The sequence below is a fragment of the Hordeum vulgare genome, chromosome 5H, assembly GCF_904849725.1.
Source record: "Hordeum vulgare subsp. vulgare chromosome 5H, MorexV3_pseudomolecules_assembly, whole genome shotgun sequence".
Lineage (NCBI taxonomy): Eukaryota > Viridiplantae > Streptophyta > Magnoliopsida > Poales > Poaceae > Hordeum > Hordeum vulgare.
Genome location: NC_058522.1, coordinates 234,957,915 through 234,984,584, shown reverse-complemented (window position 1 = coordinate 234,984,584; position 26,670 = coordinate 234,957,915). Strand labels below are relative to the sequence as shown.

The window sequence follows — 26,670 nt, the reverse complement described above, 5'->3', positions numbered from 1 at the left end:
CATCCTTCTGCAAGAGGTTGGTAAGAGGCCTAGAAATCTTACAGAAGTCTTTAATGAACCTTCTATAGAAACCAGCATGACCTAGGAAACTTCGTATACCTCTGATATCTGTGGGGCAAGGCATTTTCTCAATTGCATCAACCTTAGCCTTATCAACTTCAATGCCTCTCTCAGAAATTTTGTGTCCTAAGACGATACCTTCATTAACCATAAAGTGGCACTTCTCCCAATTCAAGACGAGGTTGGTTTCTTTGCATCTCTGTAAGACTCGATCAAGGTTGCTGAGGAAATCATCAAAGGAAGACCCGTAAACGGAGAAGTCATCCATGAAAACCTCGACGATCTTTTCACAAAAGTCAGAGAATATAACCATCATACATCTTTGGAAGGTGGCAGGTGCATTACATAAGCCAAAAGGCATACGTATATAGGCAAAGGTACCGAAAGGGCAGGTGAAAGTGGTTTTCTCTTGATCAGATTGTGCAACACGTATTTGCGAGAAACCTGAATAACCGTCTAGAAAGCAGAAGTGTGTGTGTTTTGATAACCTTTCTAGCATTTGGTCGATGAACGGCAAAGGATAATGATCTTTCCTAGTTGCCTTGTTCAGTTTCCGGAAGTCTATCACCATTCTATAGCCGGTAATAATCCTTTGTGGAATTAGTTCATCCTTATCATTAGGAACGACGGTGATACCTCCCTTCTTGGGTACGCAATGTACTCGACTTACCCAATCACTATGAGCAACAGGATAAATGATTCCTGCTTCCATAAGCTTTAATATTTCTTTTCTAATGACCTCTTTCATCTTAGGATTTAATCTCCTTTGATGATCAGCAACTGGTTTAAAGTCAGGATCGGTTTTAATCTTGTGCTGACATAGAGTAGGACTTATACCCTTAAGATCATCAAGAGTATATCCAATAGCAGCGTGGTGCTTCCTCAGAGTATTTAGTAACTTCTTCTCTTCGTGCTCTGAGAGGAGAGCACTAATAATGACAGGATATATCTCCTTCTCATCAAGATAGGCATACTTAAGAGTATCAGGCAACTGTTTAAGCTCGAACACAGGATCACCCTTTGGTGGGGGAGGATCCCCAAGCAGTTCAACAGGCAGATTATTCTTGAGAATAGGGTATTGTTCTAAGACAATTTTATCTATCTCATCTCTCTCCTCCATATGCATATCATTTTCATGCTCAAGCAGATATTGCTCTAAAGGATTCGTAGGAGGTACGGCAATAGAGGCAAGAGCAATGATTTCATCCCTACTAGACGACTCTCTTTCATGGGATTGTCTTCCAAACTTGGAGAAGTTAAATTCATGAGACACACCCTCGAAACTAACTGTGACAGTCTGCTTAATGCAATCAATGTGAGCATTGACAGTGTTGAGAAAGGGTCTACCAAATATGATGGGACAAAAGCTATCTTGTGAGTACCAAGGACGAGGAAATCAGTAGGATACTTGGTCTTACCAGACAGGACTTCTACGTCTCTCACAATTCCGAGAGGGCAGATAGTGTCCCTATTAGCTAGCGTAATAGTGACATCAATGGGTTCTAACTCAGCAGGTACAATCTCATCTTTGATTTCATCATATAGAGAACGGGGTATTGCACTAACACTAGCTCCCATATCACATAAACCATGGTAACAGTGATCTCCTATCTTAACAGAAACAACGGGCAGGCCAACTACAGGTCTGTGTTTGTCTTTCGCGTGAGGTTTAGCAATTCTAGCAGAGTCCTCACAGAATTTGATAACATGCCCATCTATGTCTTCGGCTAAGAGATCTTTGATAATAGCAACACTATGTTCAACTCTAATTTCCTCAGGGGGTGCAAGTGGTCTAATGTAACCCCTACGTATCACAGTTGGAGCTTTAGAATAATCCTTTATCCTAGCAAGGTATAGTGGTTTCTCAGTGTAAGCACAAGGAACAACGGGATCACTAAAAGCAATGAATTTCTCCTCAACCAGATTGGTTTTGGCTATGTTGCTTTCTACAGGAGGATGATATTTAAACCACTTCTCTTTGGGAAGATTAACATGAGAAGCAAAACATTCACATAGAGAAGCTACTATCTCAGAGTCAAGTCCATACTTAGCGCTAAAATCTCTAGAAGTGTTTGTCTCAACAAAATATTTAACGCAATCAAACTGGAAATTCATACCTGACTCCTTACCTTCCTCCAGCTCCCAATCTTCAGAGTTGCATTTGATTATCTCCAATAAATTCCACTTGTGATCAATATCCTTCTTCATAAAAGAAACGGCACAAGAACTGTCAAGCATGGTACGATCTTCAAGAGAAAGCCGAGCATAAAAGTTTTGAGTGATGATTTCTCTCGAGAGTTCATGATTGGGGCATGAATATAGCATTGATTTAAGCCTCCCCAACTTTAGCTATGCTTTCACTGTCACGAGGCCAAAAGTTATAAATAAAGTTCCAATCACGATGTACTAAATGCATAGGACAGAACTTTTGATGAAATTCCAATTTCAACCGATTGTAGCCCCATGATCCAGTATCATTAGATAGCCTATACCATGTCAACGCCTTATCCTTCAAAGATAAAGGAAATACTTTCTTCTTTACTTCATCCTCGGGCAAACCTGCAAGCTTAAATAAACCACAAACTTCATCTACAAAGATCAGATGCAAGTCTCGATGTGAAGATCCATGTCCTGTGAAAGGATTAGCCAGCAGTTTCTCAAGCAATACCCGAAGGAATTTCATAAAAGATATTTTCAGTAGGTACCTCAGGTTGCGAAGCAACTCCTCGTGCTTCTGTTTGTGGTGAAGATACCCCGAACAAACTCCTCAAAGGAACAGTTTCCATAGTGACAAGTGACAATAAATTTCAGCACAGTATATAAATGTTTCCTTGCCAATTTCCACTTACCAAAGGCGCTTCACTCCCCGGCAACGGCCCAGAAAAGAGTCTTGATGACCCACAAGTATAGGGGATCAATCGTAGTCCTTTTGATAAGTAAGATTTTCGAACCCAACGAGGAGCAGAAGGCTCTGATAAGCGGATTTCAGCAAGGTAATAACTGCAAGCACTGAAAGTAGCGGTAAGAAGTGATGGTGTAGTGAGGTGAAACGTAGCGAGCAAAAAGTAACAAGTAACAAGTAGTAGCAACGATGCAGAAAGTGGCCCAATCCATTTTGTAGCAAGGCACAAGCCTGAACAAAGTCTTATAGGAGGAAAAACGCTCCTGAGGACACCCGGGAATTTCTATCATGCTAGTTTCATCATGTTCATATGATTCGCGTTCGTTACTTTGATAGTTTGATATGTGGGTGGACCGACGCTTGGGTACTGCCCTTACTTGGACAAGCATCCCACTTATGATTAACCTCTCTCGCAAGCATCCGCAACTACAAAATAAGAATTAAGACAAAGTCTAACCATAGCATTAAACTAGTGGATCCAAATCAGCCCCTCACGAAGCAACGCATAGACTGGGGTTTAAGCTTCTGTCACTCCAGCAACTCATCATCTACTTACTACTTCCCAATGCCTTCCTCTAGGCCCAAATATGGTGAAGTGTTATGTAGTAGACGTTCACATAACACCACTAGAGGAAAAGACAACATACAGGATATCAAAATACCGAACGAATATCAAATTCACATGACTATTATTAACATGACTTATCCCATGTCCTCGGGAACAAAAGTAACTACTCACAAAACATAATCATACTCATGATCAGAGGTGTAATGAATAGCATCAAGGATCTGAACATAAACTCTTCCACCAAGTAATCCAACTAGCATCAACTACAAAGAGTAATCAACACTACTAGCAACCTTACAAGTACTAATTGGAGTCGCAAGACGAAGATTGGTTACAAGAGATGAACTAGGGATTGGAGAGGAGATGGTGCTGATGAAGATGTTGATGAAGATGCCTCCCCTCCGACGAGAGGAGTGTTGGTGATGACAATGGCGACGATTTCCCCCTCCGGGAGGGAAGTTTCCCCGGCAGGATCGTCGAGCGGGAGCTCTAGATTGGATATGCTCAAGTTCCGCCTCGTGTCGGCGGTGAAACCACGAAAAAGCTCCCTCTTGATTTTTTTTCTGGACCAGTACGCTTCATATAGCAAAAGAGGGGGGCTAGTGGGCCGTCAGGGAGCCCACAAGCCCCCACTCCGCCACCAGGGGGTGGCGGTGTCAGGGATTGTGGCGCCCTGGCAGCCCACTAGCCCCCCTCTTTTCGCCCAGTAATTTTTATATAATCCAGAAAATATCAACGTAACTTTTCAGAGCATTTGGAGATGTGCAGAATAGTGGACTAGGATTTGCTCCTTTTCCAGTCCAGAATTCCAGCTGCCTGAATTCTCCCTCTTCAGATAAACCTTGCAAAATAAGAGAGAAAAGGCATAAATATTGTACCACAAGTAATATAACAACCCAAAAAGCAATAAATATCAACATGAAAGCATGATGCAAAATGGACGTATCATACCCCCCGATACTATCCATAGTTTAATCAAAATAAGCAATCAACACAACAAAAACAGAATCTGTCAAAAATAGACCAGTCTATAGCAATCTGTATACTTCGTATACTTCTGGTAACTCAAAAATTATGAAAAATTATGAAAATTAGGGAAATTTGAATATCAACCATCAGAATAAAAAATCAACTCAAAAGCTCTTTCTGGATAGGAACTAAAAATAATTTTGTGAGCGCAAAGTTTTTGTCTTTTTCAGCAAGATCAAACAACCATCACCAAAACTAGTCATAAAGGTTTTACTTGGCTCAAACACAAAAAACACAATCATAACAGAATTATGATGGTGTGGACACAACAAAACATAAATCAAAAAGCAAAGATAAATTCATTGGGTTGCCTCCCAACAAGCGCTATTGTTTAACGCCCTTAGCTAGGCATAAGGCGATAAAATCAAGTATCGTCGTCTTTGGTGCTCAAACCATAAGTAGCCCTCATCATAGATTCATAAGGCAATATTATTTTCTTTCTAGGAAAATGTTACATGCCCTTCTTTAATGGAAATTTAAATCTAATATTCCCTTCCTTCATATCGATGATAGCACCAATAGTCCTAAGGAAAGGTCTACCAAGAATGATGGGACATGTCGGATTGCAATCAATGTCAAGCACAATGAAATCTACGGGTACATAGTTCCTATTTGCAATAATAAGAACATCATTGATCCTTCCCATAGGTTTCTTAACAGTAGAATACGCAAGATGCAAATTAAGAGAGCACTCATCAATCTCATTGAAGCCTAGAACATCACATAAAGACTTTGGAATAGCGGAAACACTAGCACCCAAATCACACAAAGCATTGCATTCATAGTTTTTAATCTTGATTTTGATAGTAGGTTCCCACTCATCATGAAGTTTTCTAGGAATAGAAACTTCCAACTCATGTTTCTCTTCAAGTGATTTCATCATAGCATCGACGATATGATCGATAAAGGCCTTGTTTTGGCTATAAGCGTGTGGACAGTTTAGCATGGATTGCTTCAAGGAAATACATTCAATCAAAGAGAAACTATCATAATTGAATTCCTTGGAATCCAAAGTAGTAATTTCATTACTACTCAAAGTTTTGATATCCTCTACTCAATTTCAATGCTTTTAGCATCAAGATAGATAGATTCCGAATCATTGGGGCGTTTCTCAACCAAAGTAGATTCATATCCTGCCCCATCATCATTAGGTTTGACATTAGAAAACAAGGATTCAATGGGAGTCACACCAAGCACTTTAAGATCTTCGTGATGCTCATCACATATTTCAGGTTTAGCAGCCATTTTATTGACTAAGGTAGCATGTTTATCGGAAATCTGGCCTACCAATTTTTCAAGACGAGCAAACTGAGAATTTAGCGCAAGGAATTATTTGGCCATATCATCAACTTCTTTATTCATAAAGGCCATAAAAGAATTTTGCTCCCTTAGTTTTCTACAAAAGTAAATATTATAATCAAACTGTGTAGACATGAAGCCTTTAACACTAGTTTCAATCTCTTCCAACCTTTTATAGTAAGCATCATAATCCTTTGGTTGGGCCATATAGGTCTTAGTAGGCAAACAAACGCACAAGCGAACAGAAAGCAAGCAAAAGAAAAGGGCGAACAAAAAGGCAAATATTTTTGTAATTTTTGTTTTCCAGAAGTGGGGGAGAGGAAAACGAGAGGCCAAAAAGTAAATGAAAGAGATGAGTTTGCGACAGTTACTTGGATAAGCTTCACTTAGAATAGTCCCACGTGCCAGAAATTGACACGTTGAAGGAAGACTATTCTTGACTTGATACTCCCCGGCAACGGCGCCAGAAATCCTTCTTGCTACCTCTTGAGCTTGCGTTGGTTTTTTCCTTGAAGAGGAAAGGGTGATGCAGCACAGTAGCAGTAAGTATTTCCCTCAGTTTGAGAACCAAGGTATCAATCCAGTAGGAGTATCAAGGCAAGTCTCCAAAGTACCTGCGCAAAAACAAACAAACTTGCACCCAACGCTACAAAGGGGTTGTCAATCCCTTCACGAATGATTGCAGGGTGAGATCTGAAGGCGGAAAGTGCAACAAAGTGAAAGTGTAGAGCTGAAAATATGAAGTGAAGTAGACCCGGCGGCCAGAGTGTTCACTAGAGGCTTCTCTCAAGTTGGCCAAACGAAACCCACAACTCGAAGAGAATTACAAGGATACGAAATCATGCATATAAGAGATCACAGGAAACTCAAATAACATTCATAGATAATTTGATCATAAATCCACAATTCATCGGATCTCGACAAACACACCGCAAAAGAAGATTACTGTAGCGACCCGACTCAAAACGAGTCAAGCCTCTGTGCATCTGTGCCATCCCTGGATCAGTATGCTAGCACACACAGTACATCAATGTATATATCAAAGTTCAATCACATGTAAATAACGCAAAACTGATATATATACCTCAGAATCTCAGTGGAAACTGTCAAGGGAGTGGAGTCCCAATAAACACCAACGGCAAGTTGAGTGCAGACCGTAACCCTGAATCGTACTCTTACTCGTCGAAGAAAGTATCTGCAGGATAAGACGTTGCAACCGTGTAGGTCAGCATATGAATATGCCAGCAAGTCATCAAAGAGAGGGGTGAAATAATAATCATCTATTCTACATGCATATATGGCAGGTGGGGCTATAAGTTTTTAGCGAAAAGCAAGTTTTCTCCTACATCAAGAGAGGGTTAAATGCAAAAATGTTACTACATTGTTGGTTGTTAACGAGATCGTTCCGCCAACCAATTCTCGTACCCGAGTTGTCAATAATTCCCACATCATTATTAAATTGTGTTGAGAGTTCAGGAAAATTTCAATGCCTTCGGCTCAAGTTGTCCATGACCGAGGACATGGCTAATCGATTAGGTTTGGGTACTCTGTAGAGTTTTGCACACGTTCCCCACAAGATTTGATCGCCTCCGGGTATGTCCTCGCACTTCAGGGTGTTTGAAGACCGGATGATCAAAACATGGTCTTTCAACGGGTCCCTCTGATCCCCTGTCGGTGCCCATCCAATCCTACCGTTCTTCTACATCTGCTAGCACCGCCTGTCTAGAGTCACCGTGTTGTCCAACCAAGCCAGAGCCCATAATGACTTGTGTCTGTGCAGGTAAGCCTTGGGTCTTGAAGCCTCCATCCACCTCTTCGAGCCTGGGTGAAGCTTTCCGCAAGATGTCATGGCACTTCCCCATGCATCCCGGGTCGTCCATTGGTTTCTCTAGGGAGCCCATCTAAATCGTCCTTCACCCAGAGTTGCATTGCATCATGAGGTCTTGAAAAGTCTTGTCTTAACCGGTCTTGGTTATTAAATTATTCCTGCATCACTCGTGATAACCTCTCAACCAGAACCCCGTCTACTCAAGCATAGCAAAATAGAATTTGTCGTCCCGGGCCAAGTAACGGGGTTGTTGGGTGCCTACCACATGATACTACAACAAGTAACCAAATTTCCAAGTACCTACTCAGCATGCAATTGGGTGTAGAAGAGTATAACTACAATGCATAAAACATAGGTAATACATGATCAAATGACTTGCCTTGCTGATAGTTGTCGTGATCAAGTGCTTCTAAGTAGCACGCTTCGCACTCCGGGTGATCTATCGATACAAATAAAATACACGCAATAAGCACTACAATCACTAACAAACAAAATAATATCTTTAACACCTAAACACTATAGCACAAAGTGAAGAAATTCACTTAACATAACCAAAACAGAATTTGTTTTTGATAAAACCCCAAGTAAAAATATTTAAAAAAAATTGAAACTTAAACTACTGAAGGATATGATCACTAGGAAACATTAGCAAAAATAATTAAATTAAAAGCTATTTTTAAACTCCCATAATAAGCAAAACAAGATTTAAATCAAATCTGATCTAATGCAAATTTTATAAATCCAAACATAGACAAATTATATATTTTCGGAAACTACAAGAAACTTGTGATCTAACGCCAAAGGAATCAACTTCATTGGATCCCTAGATCAAAAGTTATAAAAGAAACAAAACTGAAACTCACTCTGTTTTTGAAACTATAACAGAAAAAGAAAAAATCTACTAGTGAACAGGGGGGGGTATGTGGCAGCTCCTGATTGGTTGGGAGGGTGTGCGCTGCGGTGCTAAACAGCGGACGGCCGCAAAATAAACAAAACCGTTCGGCTAACTTACTAAATAAATAAAAATCGCCGGCTCTTTTAAAAGAACCGAATGGGTACCTACGATCTAATCCGGGGCGTCGGTTTGTGATCAAACGGTGGAGGGGAGGGAGGGTGCTCACCACGGTTGCAGGGAGGAGCACCGGCGAGCCTGTGCTCCGGCCGAAGGTGGGGGTGGCCGGGGAAGGGGCTCCGGCGGCCGGCCGAGGTAGGGAAGAGGTCCGGGCGGCGGAGGCGGATCTCCGGCGTCCTATGGTGGCGTCGGGGAGGTGTGGGGGGCGACGGGAGGAGGAGCAGGGGGCGCGGGAGGTGATGTTGGAGCTCGGCTCCAACAAGGTGGATGCAGGGGGCATGAGGCGAGGAGAGGTCGGGGTGGTGGGCAAAACGAAGTGCGGAGGGGGCGGCGATTTATATAAGGGGAGCGGCGAGCGAGGGGAGGGAAGGAGCGCGCGAATCCAGAAGGAGAGGATTTTTGGCTCCGTGCCATGGAAGGCAACCGTGCCTGAGATTGAAGGAGAGGGAGGTTAGGGATGACAGGGACCGGGCCAGATTCCTTTAAATGACGCCCTCGGCGTTTCCTAAAAAAAGATTTTTCCTATTTTTCAAAGAAAGGAAACTAAATCAAATAAATAGGCAAGTAAATAAAATCCAAAAATAGTGATGTTATATATCAAAAAATTTAGAAAAAAGATCTCTACACGTTTAACATTTTTCCAAGGCCAAAATAAAAACTTTAAAAAAAATGTTTTTTCACAAAACCCTAAAAGCTTTATTTTCTTTTGCAATTATTTTCTCAATAAAACTTTGGTTTTCTTGGATAAAAATATTTCAAAGAATGCCCCTGGTTTCGGAGGGTCATGTTCCTCCTATCTTTCTTGCTTGCAAGAATTTATTTCCCGGCATTTCTTTCGTGGAGAAAAATAGAATTGCAAAACAAAAATCGAAAGAAATTCAAACGCCCCCTTCATTCAAATTCTTTATAGTTGAATAAGTCATGTCATCTTCTCTCATTGATTTTAAAAAGATGAATTTGAATTTGCAGGAAACGGGGAAAGTCATTTTATTCCCTCTCATTCAAAAGTTTTTTAAAAGTTTCAAACTTCACTCAAGTTTCAATCACTCAAACAAACAAACAATCAATCTAATAATTATATTAACATTCCAAAATTTGGGATGTTACAATTACATCGGATAGATCTCCATGAAGATCATGGAGAACTTTGTATTGAAGATCCAAGAGAGAGAAAAAGCCATCTAGCTACTAGCTATGGACCCGAAGGTCTGTGGTGAACTACTCACACATCATCGGACAGGCAATGGTGTTGATGGAGAAGCCCTCCGTGTCCGAATCCCCCCTCCAACAAGGCACCAGAACGTGCCCCAGATGGGATCTTGCGGAGTCTGAAGCTTGCGGCGGCGGAAAAGTATTTTCGTGGCTCTCTCCCGTGGTTTTAGTTTTTTAGGGAATTTATAGGCGGAAGAAATAGGCCAAAGGAGCCTCGGAGGGCACAAGCCTGCTAGCCCCCCCCCCCCCGAGGCCGCGCCTAGGGGCTTGTGGCCTCCCCCAGGACCCTTTGCCTTGGTTCTCAAGTTCCCTGCGTATCTTCTGTTATGGAAAAAATCATTCCAAAGATTTTATTCCGTTTGGACTCCGTTTAATATTCTCCTCTGAAAAAGGTCAAAAACACGGAAAAACAGGAACTGGCACTTGACACTGAGTTAATAGGTTAGTCCCAGAAAAGATATAAAATGCATACAAAACATCCAAAGTTAACAAGATAATAGCATGGAACCATCAAAAATTATAGATACGTTGGAGACGTATCAACGCTCCAGAGGCACCATAAGTCGGGACTTGATTCCTCGCAATATTTCTTGATTCGCCCTTTCTGCCTGTCCATTAGACTGGGGGTGTGCGACCGTAGAAACGTCAAGCCGGATATGCTCTCGTCCACAAAACTCTTGCATTGCGCCCTTTGATAAATTAGTACCATTGTCAGTAATGATACTATGAGGGTATCCGAACCGGAAGATCAACTTTTTCAAAAATTTGACAGTCGTGTCTGCATCACAACTACTAACGGGTTCCGCTTCAACCCACTTAGTGAACTTGTCAACCGCCACCAATAGGTGAGTCTTTGTATTGGACGACATCTTGAAAGGACCAACCATGTCCATCCCCAGACCGCAAACGGCCAAGTAATTGGAATCATCCGTAATTCCTAAGCCGGCACGTGCATCTGGGGTCCAAATTTCTGGCAACCATCACAGCGGCGAACTATATCTTGAGCATCTGCATGAGCCGTCAACCAATAAAACCCATGCCTAAAGGCTTTGGAAACCAGGGAGCTTGACCAAGCATGATGACCACAGTCGTCGGCATGAATTTCATTGAGAATCATACATCCTTCCTCGGAAGAGACACACCTTTGAAATACCCCTCAAGTGCTTCGCTTATGCAAATCGTTGTTATGTATGACCATAGATTTGCATCGGCGGACGATTTGGCGAGCCAATAACTCATCCGTGGGTAACTCGCCTCGCGTGAGATATGCCATGTAGGGAATCGCCCAATCCGGGGTAGCACGAAGAGCCGCCACAAGTTGAGACTCAGGGTCCGGCACCGCCAAATCTTCCTCTGAAGGTAGCCTTACCGAGGGGTTATGTAACACATCCAAAAAGACATTGGGGGGAACCGGCTTACGCTGTGAACCGAGGCATGAAAGAGCATATGCTTCTTCATTGAGTCGCCGATCGATGTGATCCACTTGATAACCATGAAAATGACCCGCCACGTCCGACACAGCTCGCCTCTAAGCCGCCATCAAGGGATCTCTGGAATCCCACGTGACGGAAACCTGTTGTGCCACTAGATCTGAGTGGCCCAAACATCTGACTCGGGTGAGGTTCATCTCTTTGGGGTGTCGCAGCCCATGGAGCAGAGCTTCATGCTCTACTGCATTGTTGGTACATGGAAACATGAGTCGGAGGACATAGCAGAATTTGTCACCCTGAGGCGAAGTTAACACCACACCAGCCCCCGATCCTTCCAACTATCTAGATCCATCGAAATGGATGGTCCAGTATGTGTGATCGGGCCTATCTTCTAGAATCTGCAACTCGGTCCAGTCGTTGATGAAATCCACCAGTGCTTGAGACTTAATGGCCGTACGGGGAGTATATCGTACGTGATGAGGTCCTAACTCGATGGCCCATTTATCAATTCGTCCAGTCGCTTCTCGATTTTGTATAATGTCACCAAGGGGGGCAGAACTGACCACCGTGATGGGATGCTCTTGGAAGTAGTGCTTCGGCTTCCGACTCGCCATAAACACCCCAAAGACTAGCTTCTGCCAATGCGGGTAGCGTTGTTTGGAGAGGGTCAGGACTTCGCTGATAAAATATACTGGTCGCTGAACCGGATATTCCTTCCCTTCTTCCTTCCGCTCAACGACCACTGCCACGCTCACTGCCTTAGAATTAGCCGCAACGTACAAGAGCATAGGCTCCTTGTCCGTTGGAGCAGCCAATACTGGCGGCCTAGCCATTTGTTGCTTCAGGGCTTCAAAGGCTTCGTTGGCTTCATCCGTCCACACAAAACGATCAGTTTTCTTGAGTAACTGATAAAGAGGGGTGGCTTTCTCCCCAAGGCGACTTATAAAGCGACTTAGAGCCGCGATACGACCCGCCATGCGTTGAACTTGATTGATATTGGCCGGCTTGCCTAACGAAGTGATTGCTTCAATTTTATCTGGGTTAGCTTCAATGCCGCGCTCTGACGCCAAAAACCCCGGCAACTTTCCTGCGGGAACACCAAACACACACTTTGTAGGGTTAAGCCTCATCTAATATACGCGCAAGTTGTCAAAGGTCTCCTTGAGATCCTCCAAGAGCGATTCTTTCTTCTAAGACCTGACCACGATGTCGTCAACATAGGTGTGGACATTACATCCGATCTGGTTATGCAAGCAATTCTGGATGCAACGTTCATAAGTCGCCCCCGCACTCTTGAGCCCGAACGGCATACAAACGTAACAAAAGGCTCCAAAGGGGGTTATGAAGGACGTTTCCTCCTGGTCCGCCACGGCCATCTTGATCTGGTTGTATCCTGAGTAAGCATCCAAAAAACACAAACGCTCGCAACCCGCCGTCGAGTCAATGATTTGATCAATGTGTGGAAGGGCGAAAGGATCCTTTGGACACGCTCTGTTGAGGTCGGTGTAGTCGATGCACAAGCGGAAAGTGCCATTCTTTTTTAGCACCAGGACCGGGTTAGCCAACCATTCAGGATGAAAAACCTCGATGATGAATTCGGCGGCCAAAAGCCGGGCGACTTCCTCTCCAATCGCCTTACGTCGTTTTTCGTTAAACCTGCGAAGATATTGCCGAACCGGTTTTACCTTGGGGTCAGTATTAAGGTGGTGCTCAGCGAATTCCCTCGGGACACCCGGCATGTCTGAAGGTTTCCATGCGAAGATGTCCCAATTCTCACGGATGAATTCGATGAGCGCGCTTTCCTATTTGGGATCCAGGCCCGTCCCAATGGTGAACTGCTTGGTTGAGTCGCCAGGCGTGAAGTCTATCACCTTCGTGTCGTCTGTTGGTTTGAATTTGAGGAGCGGCTCTGAGTCAATTGTTGGTCTCTTGAGCGGTGTCATATCCGCCGGATCAACATTGGCTTGGTGAAACTTGAGCTCCTCGGACGCGCACGCCGTCTCGGCATAAGCTGCGTCTCCTTCTTCGCACTCTTGGGTTATCTTCCTGTCTCCGTTGATCGTAATAGGTCCCTTAGGACCAGGCATCTTGAGCTTGAGATAAACGTAACAAGGGCGAGCCATGAATCGAGCGTAAGCCGACCTTCCAAACAACGTGTGGTAAGGGCTCTTGATTTTGACCACCTCGAACATGAGTGACTCGCTCCTGTAATTAGACTCTATGCCAAAAGCCACGTTGAGATTGATTCGCCCAATTGGGTAGGCCGACTTACCCGGAACAATGTCGTGGAAAACCGTGGACAACGGCATCAAGTCTTTCTCTGAGAAGTTCATCCTTCGAAAGGTATCGAAGTATAGGATGTTTATGCTGCTACCACCATCCATAAGGACTTTGGAAAGGGTGTATCCTCCGACTTGGGGAGCCACAACCAAAGCCAAGTCGCTAGGGTTATCAACTCGGGGCGGGTGATCCTTCCTACTCCAGGTTATGGGTTGTTCAGACCAATGGAGGTACCTAGGGAGCGCCGGCTCAGCCACGCTGAAAGTTCTATGTTTCACCTTCTGGTCCCGTTTGCAGGTGCTGGTGGTGAACACGTGATATTGCCCACTGCTCAGCTGCTTAGGGTTACTTTGAAAACCGCTATTATCACCCTGTTGCTGGGGATCTCCTTGCAGGGGTGGTTGCTGAAACACTCCCTGCGGGTTATACCGTTGTTGGTTGTGAACTTGGTATTGTCCGCTATTAGGCTGTGACCCGCTCTGCGGACCTGGGTTAGGAAACCCGCCGAACGGGCTTTGGCGTGACCCGGGCGCGTCGAACTGCTCCTGTCGCTGGCCTTGATCGCCTCCTTGGCCTTTCTTGAGCGCCTCAGCTCGGAACTCCTGCATCACATAACAATCCTCCCAGGAGTGGGTAGCCGGTCCCTCAGCTGTAGCGTGCTGTGGGCAGGGGCCTTTCAGCATCTCATGATAGTTGCGTGGCTTCTTCCCACTGAAACCCCGCTTCTTCTGGCATTGGCTCCCGCGTTGCCGGCATTTGTATTGGCGACGAAGTCTGTGGGACCTTCCTGTTGTCTCCTCTTACCTTGCCCGTCGTGGTTGTGGTTACCCCGCCCTTGAAACTGGGAGTGGCCTTTTGACGACTCGCCCCTCCTGGCGGTGCTAACCTTGTCATCGTCCTCCCCAGGATCCTTGGTGTCATCTGACTCGGCATATCTGGTGAGGGTCCATCAACTCACCCATGTCCTGCACCTTACGCTTAAGTCGCCCAAGCTTCGGTACCAAAGGCTCGTAATGGCAATTTTTCTCCAGAATCAGCACTGCCTGAGCTGCCGAGATGTTGTCCGACGAATGAATGACCTTTGCAACTCGTCGTGTCCAATGATGGGCCGACTCATCCGGTCGCTGAACGCAGTGTTGTAAGTCGACGATGGTCATCGGGCGTTTGCAAGTGCCTCGGAAATTTTTGATGAAGCGCCCCTTTAACTCTGCCCAAGTGTTGATGGAGTTAGGTGGCAGGCTTTTCAACCACGTACGCGACATTCCTTCAAGCATCATAGCGAAATACTTGGCACAAACCGCCTCGTTCACGTCGAGCATGTCCATCGCAAGTTCGTAACTCTTGATCCATGACCGTGGCTCAAGATCTGGTGTGTAATTGGGTACCTTCCTCGGTCCTTTGAAATCCTTCGGCATTCGCTCATTGCGCACAGCGGGCATGAGACAGGGCACCCCAACGTGCCTGCCGTCGGTATCGAGCGGTGCGGGAGGTGTCTGGGTATAAGCTGGATAGCCCTGACCCGCCGCGGCCGCCGTCTCTATCAGGCGCGCGGCGCGCGCTGCATCCACAATGTCTTGGGCTCGGGTATCATGCACCCCGGGTGGGTTGGTCTGAGGCAAACGTCGTTGCCCACTGGTCACCGCGGGTTGGTCCTCATGGCGACTCCTGGTGTGACTCGCCTGGGGTGTGGAGTGTAACCGGTCAAGGCTGTGCGAGTATTGCGCGTGTTGGACCACCGCTGTCTTCAGCATCTCGATGGCGTTTCTCGCCTCCACCTAGGCCGGGGAGTTTCCATAGATCGATAGGGACTCCAAGTGGCGGGTTGCCGCCAGCACGTTATCCACGGGATTTGAGAAGTGGCCTCGTGGTGTTTGGAAGCGAGGTGTGTGGGCATCCATTGGTTGAGGTGGTGGCGGGTTAGGCGGTTGAACCGGACCTTCCCCTGGAGCGGCCTGCAAAGGCCGATCGGGTCCCATCCCAGGAGTGCGTGGGGTGTCAAAGAGGCGAGTTGGATGTAGATCGGTCGGGAGGCGCCCGTGATGCCTTCTCTGATGAATAGCATCGGACGCGCGCTGTTGTCCCTCGAGCCGCCAGCCTTCGGTGTTCAGCCGTTCCGTCTCCGCGGTGATCCGGGCCTACTGTGCCACCATCCTGGCGGCTTCCGCTTCCACGTCCCGCTGGGTTTTGGCCATCTCCTCCCGCAGCTTCGCCCGTTCGGCGTTAACTGCTTCCTGATTCTCTGCCGTCACAACGGTTGTCATGAGTCTGGTGATCTCCGCTGTCAAGTCCGCCATGGCTTGAGCCGGAGTTTTCGACGACTCGCCAGTCTCGTTGTTGCCGGCCGGGTTTGGCTGAGGTTATGTCGCCCCCACCATGTAGATGGCGATTTGACGATGGGATCTTTCAAAGACCTCGGGGTCCATCTGTAACACCCCGGACACACCCGCCGGCGGTCGTTACTCCTGGCGGGATCTAGACTAGCCCCACATATCAATACTAGTCTTTTCTGCACACTTTGTCCTCACTCATGCGCACCCGGGACCAACTTCCCGGTCGATCACCCATCTTAGAACTACTCTAAGCTGAGCACGCTTAACCTGAGAGTTCTGTTCGAATGGGCTCCCGGAAAAGAAGGAATTCCTTATTGATATGAGTAGTCTATCATCCCTAATAAGCCAGGCTATCACATACACCACCACTCAGAGGAACCGACGTCCTCTTCGGGCCACAGGAGCGTTCCCTCTTGGTACAAACGTCTGTGCATCCAGTCCAGTACATGTACCATGTCGTGTGCCACGACGGGTCACAAACGTCATGAACAACATGACCGCACACCTGTCCGCAAACATCCGTGTAACCGCGAGGGTCGGCTCTGATACCAAACTTGTAACGCCCCGGACACAGCCGCCGACGGTCGTTACTCCTAGCGAATTGAATATGTGTCGCCCATGGATGATTCGTCATCAGAGTTGACGGGGGTGATCTCCTGGACTGCCGGTTCGTCCTGTACGCTGGCTCCCTGCGTAAAACCGACGAAAACAAGGCGTCTCCTGTCCTGACGTGTGACGGGGAGGGCATACCTGACCAGCTCGACGATGTCGGTGAAGGTGTCCGGCTCAGGCACAGGTGTTCCAATCATGCCGATGAAGATGTTGACCTTGCCGAAGGGGATCCTGTAACCAGATTCGATTGAATCGGCTTCAGGCCCCCACAACGAGTTATCGATGTAGTACCTTCCGCGGCGGCTCTTCGTCATGATGCCGACCACATAGCTTTCTGACCCTGGCAGGGCTCCCTTTGAGAACTCAACTCCACCGTGCGCTAGGCCCACGGTGGGCGCCAACTGTCGTGGTTTTGTCACGGCAGATGTCCTCGTGAAAGGACTTAGTGAAGGAGCCATCGCACCTTGGTGGTGACTCAAAGGGGGTGAGCGAAAGCGAGACTCAGATTTACCCAGGTTCGGCCCCTCGTGTGGAGGTAAAAGCCTACGTCCTGCTTCGTGTGGATTGATGATGGTTTCGATTACAAGGAGGGCGTAACTCACCTGACCTAGCTCTCGATGATTTCTAACTTGCCCTATCTTCCCCAGGGACTCGCCTTTATATACAGGTCGAGGCCCTAGGGTTTACAAGAGTCCTAGCCACGTTACAGATAGTAGTTTTCCATATCTCTAAGTCGTCGTGCTTTCAAGACTAGAAACCTCCTTGGCGGCCTATCCTCTGCATCGCTCCTGAACCGTCATCCGGCTCCTGGGCCCCTGGGCCAAGGCTTGCATTACCAAAGGATGAGTCGCCCCTTTAGTGACCCGGCCCAGTTAGGGCGGGTTACAACGCAGGTAATATCCCCAACACATAGGAAAATGGGCATGACTAAGTTGAATGCACAAAATCGTAGATTAGGTAAGAGGACAACATCTATTGTTGTGTTGAAATTGCAATTTGTTTGCCCTCTTTTGCTATGGCATTGAACTAAAGAAGTTTGTTTGACCGATAAACTAATATCAAGACCATGACTTTGAGCTAGAGTTGCATAGTTGCATTAACAATTCAGGTTTTTACAACTCCCATTAGGATAGCGGTGTTTTTGTTTATTTGGGATAAGTCACATTTGTAAAAGTAATAATTGTTTATATATTTCTCTAAGGTTGCTAGTCCCACACGTGTGTAGAAAACTAGAAATGCATTTGTTTACTTGTCACTAACTCCAATCTTTATAAGTAGATAGAAAAGATTGCAGCTCTAGATGATGATAACAGCTATCTTTCGATGAGAGATTACCATTGCAATCAAAATACGGTGTGATTATGATAGAAACATTGTAGGAAGTGTACAACTACGCTACATCAAACACAAAATTGGTTCTAATCGCGCAAGACAGGACACGCTCCAAAATTCCAGGACTCCCTCGATGATTCAATCTATCCCAACATCAAAATATATCAAATATAGTATGTGCCGACATAAGAGCACTGTCCTATGTCATCTCAGGGTATCAGTCAGAGTAAGAGAACCATCAGGCGTACAACTGAGCCAGATCATCTTCATACGTCTTCCTGATCACCTCCCTCTTGAGTTTGAGCGCAGCTGTGACGAGGCCCGACTCGGGGGTCCATGGATCTGGCATCAGCTTGACTTTAGCTGGTGTCTCGAACTTCTCCAGTCGTGCTTGCTTTGCAGCCTGGAGTACAGAAAATGGATGTCAGTACTGGAAACTGTTGTCCCCGCAGGATGCAGGATTTGCCTGACTGCAACTCTCAACTTGCTCTTGGACTAGAGGATGCGATTATCTTTGGAAGGGCGTGTGCATGTATGATCAATGTTTAATAGGGAAGTTGCAACGACAAATGCCTTCACTACTCTTTACAATAGTAAAGATCTAAGTGCTTCTGAAAGACATGCTCGATGATGTATGACTTTACTGGGAAACTGTAACAAAGCAAACTGCACATCAAGTCTTGTACTAGATGCTCAAAATATATACTCTTGTTTCTCTTCTTTTCTTTCAAAGACTAATAAGATGAAGTTAGAAACAATGCAAGATATGTCATGGATGGTAAATATGTATGATTGCTAGTTTACATTTAAATACACTTGGAGAAGTACCGAGTCAAGTATGATCTATGTGTAACGGAAACCAGAAAGTTGACTGAAGTCAACACAGAAACAAACCTTTGTTAAAGATCCAAGCACTTCTACAACAGCCTCTTGCTTCTGGCACAAATCAGCGAAATCGGTGTATGCAAGTCCTTGCTGCAATGCCCACTTTTCCAGCTCGTTCTGTGCTGCTACCACAAGTGCAACACAGTAACTGTGAAAAGGATCGGCATGGATCATGATGTTCTCAACATATGGGTTCATGGCCAATGCAGCTTCCACCTGTGTCATCCAATCAGTTAATATAAGTGCTACCAGAAACTTATCTCACCAGAACAAGAAAATTTCTTACCTTCCCGAGAGATACGTATTCACCATGTTGAAGCTTCACGATATCTTTCTTGCGGTCAATGATTTCAAGGCAACCATCTGGATGGAAACGCCCTATGTCACCAGAATAGAACCATCGTAGACCTTTTTCATCATCCTACACAAGATATATGAGGCGTGTGTTAGATCAATTATTATTGTGAAAGAGAAGTCATTACTTATTAGTAATGATGCATGATTTGGTTTGTGAACAGATCAGTAACAAGTTGACAACATACCTTATAGACTTCATTTGTTTTAGCTTCATTCTTAAAATAGCCTTTAGTTACATTGGGACCTCCGATGACTATCTCCCCCCGAGGCATCGGTGAATCCGTTGTTAAGTATCCCCCTTCAGCCCAGTCAATCAACTGAAAGGTGCAGTTGACATTGTGTTAAGAATTGTGAGGTAATAGGTCAGATGTCCCATTAAGTAACAGGTCAAGGAAGAAACGCCCGAAGCATAATCTATGGAATCACAAAGAAGAAAGTTAACAACTTAATTCCTCTCGTGAAAAATATCTTCAATACATTGGACTTGTTGTATCAAAATTTGGATACATTGCCTTGTCAGATATCAAAAATTGGATACATTGGCCTTGCCGGATATCAAAAATTGGATACATTGGCCTTGTCAGGTATCAAAAATTGGATACATTGGCCTTGCCAGATATCAAAATGGGCAGTGCTCTGCGCTGGCCGCCCGATCCGCCGGATTGGATCTGGTTTGACCGTCAGATCTGTCCATGCAGCAAAAATCCTCGATGCAGCAAATTTCGGCCACGGATGCAGCAAAAATATGGTTGTATCAAAAAAAATATCAACGTGGTCGTAGCAAAAAAACGACGCTGATGATACGTGGTAGCAAAATAAAATGTGGGTTGTAGCAAAACAATCCGGTGAACTCGGGTTGCAACTCTGACAAACGTGTAAGCAACTTTTTAGTGAATGGTTATAGCAAAAAATGATACCGGTTGTAGCAAAAATTAACACCGGTTGTAGCAAAAAAATCCGACGAACTCGGGTTGCAACTAAACGTGGATGCAGTTTTTTTAGTGGACAAAATGTAGCAAAAATCACCAACGGTTGCAGCAAAAATCCTGTTGGTAGTAGCAAAAAAAGATAACAACAGCAAAAATGACGCCTAGCAGCAAAAAAGGAAGGGGGGTCCCACGCGCGGGATCGCACGACGCGCGCAGGACCGGCCGAAGCGTTTGGCCGGCGCGCCGTCGGGAAACGTCTCCCTATCAAAAATTGGATACATTGGCCTTGCCAGATATCAAAAATTGGATACATTGGCCTTGTTAGATATCAAAATTTGCATACACTGGCCTTGTCAGATGTCGAAATTTGGAAATAGCAATCATAAAAGTTGTAGGAGTGGGAAGAACAGCTTTGATGTTAAAAATGGGTCCAACTCACATGCTGAAAAAATGAGGCAACATTGTTATCTAACCTTGATATATGAACAAGGTAGTGGAGCACCAACACGGCCAACAGATGTATCATCGTACTCAGAAAACGTTCCTCCAGCACAAGTTTCAGTCAGACCATACCCTTGGCCTATTGGAGCCCTGAAATTGCATAAGCCTATCAAAATACGGGACTATAAACATGGTGAAACAAACATACAGTATTGCCACACTAATTAGGGTAGTTGGAAAGTTGCCGGTGACAGCATGAATGATGGTTACATAATCTTACCCAAGGCATATATTGATAAATCTCTGAGTATCTCCAGACAGAGGTGCTCCGCCTGAGAGTACAAAGCGAATGTTTCCTCCCAGTATTGCACGCACCTTCATGAAGACAAGCCTGTCCCACAACAGTTTCTCTACTCCCCATGCACCAAGCCAACTTCCACTGATAGCAGCAAGTCGGCGGCTATATCCAATGTCAAATAATTTCTTCGCAACACCACCCTTTGCATCCACCTAAAACCATCTCGATGTGAAAGCTAGCAGTCAGTAAACAAATGAGAGCACAAGACCCAAATAGCGTAGTGGGAAGTACCTTTTTTCTCACACCATCACGGACACGATCAAGTATAGCAGGTACAGCAGTCATCAGTGTCGGCCTCAGTGCAGAAGCATCGCCTAGGGTCCCCTTCTTTATTTTGCTTGATGTATCAGTCAGGGTTAAAGCTGATCCATATCCAATGGAGGCCCCAACAGCAGCCATAAGTGTCTATAAATCATAATATTTGCAGACAGAGAATTAAATTACTGAACATAAATATTAATATACTGAAATGATATCCAACAGTTACCTCAGCTGCTAACTCAAGAATGTGGGCCAGTGGGAGGTAGGCCATGTATATATCCTTTCTGCCAAGTTCAGGCACAATGGTCATAACTGCTGAAAGTGTAGCCAGGACATTGCGGTGGGTCATCATAACTCCCTACAACACCATATGATGTATATATTACTCCCTCCATTCACAAATATAAGATGTTTTAGATATTTCAATATGGACTACATACGAACTGAAATGACTGAACAAACACACTAAAATGTGTCTATATACATCCGAATCAGAAAAAAAAATAGAACATCTTATATTTGTGAGCGGAGGAAGTAGTTCATAGCTGAACATGAATAGAAAGGGCCTTCTGAGTCATGCAAAAAAAATGCAGCATAATGAACAATCAAAGTCGAACCTTGGGCAATCCAGTGCTACCACTTGTGTACATTATCACTGCAACATCAGATGGGAGAGGCATGTTTGCATCAACAGGCGCTTCAGCTCCCAATTTACCTACTTCCTCAAATGACTTAACTGACCAGCTAGTGCTGTTTTGAGCTATAGAAACTTCAGCCGAGATGCCGTCCTCATTGATGTAGATCACACGCTTGACAGTGTCAAGTTGCCAACCTATATCAATCAACTTCTTGAATTCCTTCCGACCACATACTACAGTAGTGACCTCGGTCTGTAGAGCAAAAGAGGGAAATAAATAAATGTAAATCAAACAAAGCGTTAACTACATGCAACAATAATCTTGGGAGTGTGCTAGCAATTGCTGAAAAGTATTTGTTGCTTGTCCACAGCGAAAATGCTGCAAGAGGTCTATACTCTATAATTGATGTCTATATAAGCAGACAACATGAAGGAAGAAAAACTTAACTAGGAGTAATTGTACAACATATTGGACACAAAGTGACGGTACTAACCTCATTTAGTGAGTGGCATAGTGCTTCCTCCCCCAACGAGGCATAGATGGTGACAACTGTTATGTTTTGTCTGAAGCATGCCTTGCAAATACAAAAATAGTAACTTTGAAATTGAGTACAATGACCAGAGTTCAACGTACAATGAATAGCTACCAGAATGAATGTTTGTGCAGAGGAACCAACTATGAATTGGTGGCATAGAAGTTAAGTAACACGATCCAACCAATAACTTAAAAGTACATATAAAAAAACCTCTCTATACCTACTTGTATTACTGGAGAGATTGAAGTGTCCTAGAATGTAATTTAAAAGGGTTGAGCATGGACAATTTTCATTATTATTTTCTCAAAATTAAAATTTATTTGGTCTGCACACATGCTGGATTGGGAACAGTTATAGTGAAACAGAAATTGTACTATGAATATATTTATGCATCATTTGGTGTATATAATCCCTCTTTTAAATAAAATTGGTGTATGACCTGTATCCCAAGTCTCCATGCATCACAGAAATCTGCCACCACAACGACTATTTCATCCAGTCATGCATCATAATAGTGAAACATTGGGCTAGCCATTGATACATATGGAATTTCTATCCATGCATAATAATAATGAAACATTGGGCTAGCCATTGATATTTGTGAAATTTCTATCGTCGCTTTACATGAGAATGCAAAAGCATAGAACATATGGTGACAGGATATCCTTTTAGTGGTTGATACTGCTTGTATAGAAATTTTGGGAGTGAGCAGCACTTGGACTCGCTGTGTAGCTAGAAAGGGAAAAAATGCCTCGAGAATTCATTTTGAATTCACAGTCCGTGTATAATTCACTCTGCTATGCAGGAACCCTGACTAATTTATGATTTTTATGCGCACAGATGTGTTCAAGATATAAAGTGGACCAGTGACCACAATTTACGTAACGAAAAGTAAGAACCTCATGTAGTACCACGTGAAGACACCAAAATGCATGGATTGATCTATCTATTGATTGCAGGAAAAAAGGTATTACCTGCAGTGCAATCTGCCACTCGGCCTGTGTCTCGGCAAAAATAGCAACACGCTCATTGTTCTGGCGACCTAAATTGACCAATCCTGAAGAGAAGTTGCAAACACTCTTGAAGGCCTCGGCGTAACATTTCCACTCGTAGTCCCCCAGATGAAGCTTCTCAAAGGACCTCCCATCAGGTGATGATTCTATTTCCCTTGAAATGAGCTTCCTTGTGCCAAGGAGGGGCATGTAGACGTACTCTTTGCAAGCATGCTCAAACAGCTCAGCAAGTGTGTTGACCCCTTCCCAGTGTGTTTCAACAGGGCGTTCAAATCGATGGTTGCGGATCGCATAGCCAGGCTCTCCACCAACATCAACTGGCACACCCCTCTTCTTTTCAACCTTTCTCTTTTTCTGGAGCAGAAGAGAGACCGCGATGGGCACAAGAAGGCCAACAAAATAAGGATTCATACTTGTTCAAGGGCGATTTGACAGCTATATACTAGCTTATGGGAGGAAGGCTACAGATTAAAGATGCCTTGAAGAGAGAACCCTGAAAAATACAATTTCATGCTGTAAACAAAAACTGAAAATACAATACGGTATGTATGTAATGCAGATTCTTTACATACAAGGAACTAATTGCATGTTAGATTGTTAGTCTTTCAATCTGTTCAGGTCCATTGTACAACCAATGGAATATCAACTGGCAAAGTATGAAGCATTTAAGCAATCTGGTAAAGTCAGATCATCCATAAAGATGCACCTGAATTGCAAAGCTTTTGCATGTTCTCTAAAAGCGCTGACAAAGTAAGATCACTCATAAAGATGATCACCTGAAATGCAAAGCTTTTGCATGTTCTCTAAAAGCGCTGGTATGGGCACTTGCATAGTGGCATACAAAGCATGCATCAGAATTAGGTGCAAAAAATTGTGTATGCTCCTTTTTCCTTCTGCTAATCAGTAAGCAATCAATTCTCATGTTTGGTTTCCAAACAACGTATATACGAAAACTGTGACATACTTTGCAGTTTAGCAAGAAATGCAAGTAATTCTGCATTCATCAAAAGTACCATCTGAAATTAAAACCTAGTATTAGAATCTAGCCGCGCGACCGCACGGGTGTACTCCCCTAGTTGGGGACATAACTGAAAAGGTATACACTAGTATTTGTAGTATTATGCGTCTTCACGGCGAGGTGATAATAATGCCGTATACAGCGTAACAATGCGATGCGACGCGATGCGATGCACAAGGAACCCATTCCCACGAGGCACTGAAACCTACGAAATCTAACAAAAGTTTGCTCGGATTCTCTAGATTCCACGACCACGACCGCTCGTTGCGAGGTGCGGACCGGAGGGTGCGGGTGCGTACCTTCTGGAGGGGTGGGGGGGGGGCGCAATGGCGTGTGGAAGCTTCTGGAAGGGGAGAGGCGAGGGCGTGACGTCAGGCGGAGGAGGATCGATCGGCGCGGCGGGGAGAGGAGGGAGGGGGTGGAGCTGCTCTGCCTCTTCTCCAAGTCTTCAGCCGCTAAATTCGCTTGAGGCCGGTGTGTGCTCTGGCCCCACCAATCTCCTCATTTCTCCGCTGTCCAACGAGGCCCGAGGCCCAAGGCCCAATCGGTATATCGGGCTGCTGGAATGGCCCAACATGGACCTTGCCGTCTACTCCCTCCCTTTTCAAAATATGAGAGTAGTAATTTATCGAGGATGACTCCTAAAACAAAAAGTAATCTATCGAGCATTGTACTACCCTCTCGTTAGGGTTTCTTCTCCCTTCGAAGGCGATCTGATCGCCATCGTAGGGTTTGATTACCCTCTCTCCAATCGAGGACCCCAAACACCTTTGGATCGTTCTTCCGACGATCTTCGATCGCTGCCCGATCTGAGCGCTGGCTTGGATTGTTCTCTAGAGAACGCTAGGGTTTTGCAGCAGCACTCGGTTGAATCTTTCTCGGGTCAGAGAATCAACATGGTGACAGGAGCTTCGAGTTCTAAGGGTACTTCGGATCTAGAAGCCTTGATGAGCGATTTAGGCTTCTAGGAGGGGGATTTGGATGATGTGGTAGTGGAACAGGAAGAACCGTTGTCGCCAAAGGCGACGAGATGGATGGCTATTGCGAGTGTTCACACGGAAAAGAAGTATAGTCAGTATGGCTTCTTCAAAACCATGCGGGCAACGTGGGTTCTGGCTCAACAGGTGCAAATACGACCCCTTGCAGACAACATGTACACTTTGAAGTTTGGGTGTCTTGGGGATTGGGAACGTGTTATGGAGGAGAGTCCCTGGTCGTTCAAGGGCAATGTTGTGATGCTGGCAGAGTACGACGGCTTCACGAAACCCTCACTGATCAAACTCGACACTCTGGAACTTTGGATGCAAGTCCATGATCTCCGAGATGGCTTTTATCCCCTACTCAAAGCCTTAGCTAGCAGAGTTGGTGAGTTTGTTTACGCTGAACACAAATTGCAAGATTTTGATTATAATTTCTTTAGAGTAAGAATTCACATCAATGTTTTCAAACCTCTCAAGAATGCGGTGAGCCTGATACATGGAGGGGTGCGCTAGATTTTAAAGATCAAATTCGAGCGACTACCAGACTCGTGTGCAGTTTGTGGCCACATGGGTCATCAGTACAAGGAACATGGTGATGGAATCCATGCAAAGTCTGCACTCATTTTCAAGGAACTGCGGGCTGAGTGGTTCCGAGGGGAAGGTCCAGGACCTGGTGAGAACCGCTCGGGCGAATGAGGGAATTGAGGAGGACGCGATGGAGGAGCAGCAGGAAACTCACACCCGGGAAGAGGAGCGGGGCAGGGAGCTATGGTGGATCACGAAGACGTGGACAGTGCCAAGATTGATGCTGAGGGAGATCGGAAGCAATCCCGGAAGGCCGATGAGGTGACTCCACTAGCTGAAAACCCTCAGGCGTAAGTTGTGCGTGCCGAAACTATTGCCGGGAAGAACCGGCTATTACTTACAGCACCCAACCAGCCTTTGAGCCCCAGTTCCAAGCAAGAGATAAAACGCCCAAGAACTATAGCAATCGGGGACAAGTTGCCAATGATTATTGTTGGAAATATGCCCTAGAGGCAATGATAAATAGTTATTGTTATATTTCCTGTTTCAAGATAATCGTTTATTGTCCATGCTATAATTGTATTGATTTGAAACACTGATACATGTGTGGATCTATAGACAAAACAATGTCCCTAGTAAGCCTCTAGTTGACTAGCTCGTTGATCAAGGATGGTTAAGGTTTCCTGACCATAGACAAGGTGTTGTCACTTGATAACGGGATCACATCATTAGGGGAATGATGTAATGGACAAGACCAAACTATGAACGTAGCATAT

At 45.0% G+C, this 26,670-nt stretch overlaps 1 protein-coding gene across 1 annotated transcript; it reads right to left on the bottom strand.

The window, feature by feature from the left end:
• Nucleotides 1–17,959: 17,959 nt before the first annotated feature.
• LOC123395029 (long chain acyl-CoA synthetase 9, chloroplastic-like) lies at nucleotides 17,960–24,859 on the bottom strand. The gene is made up of 12 exons (XM_045089944.1): nucleotides 24,689–24,859; nucleotides 23,333–23,864; nucleotides 22,317–22,397; nucleotides 21,803–22,075; nucleotides 21,412–21,543; nucleotides 21,156–21,329; nucleotides 20,847–21,076; nucleotides 20,599–20,716; nucleotides 19,382–19,513; nucleotides 19,126–19,260; nucleotides 18,849–19,055; nucleotides 17,960–18,357 (listed from the first exon to the last, which is right to left on the bottom strand). Exons 2-12 carry the CDS (start codon nucleotides 23,780–23,782, stop codon nucleotides 18,193–18,195), a joined length of 2,097 nt encoding a protein of 698 aa, XP_044945879.1. The 5' UTR covers nucleotides 23,783–23,864; nucleotides 24,689–24,859; the 3' UTR covers nucleotides 17,960–18,192.
• Between the last annotated feature and the right edge of the window lie 1,811 nt (nucleotides 24,860–26,670).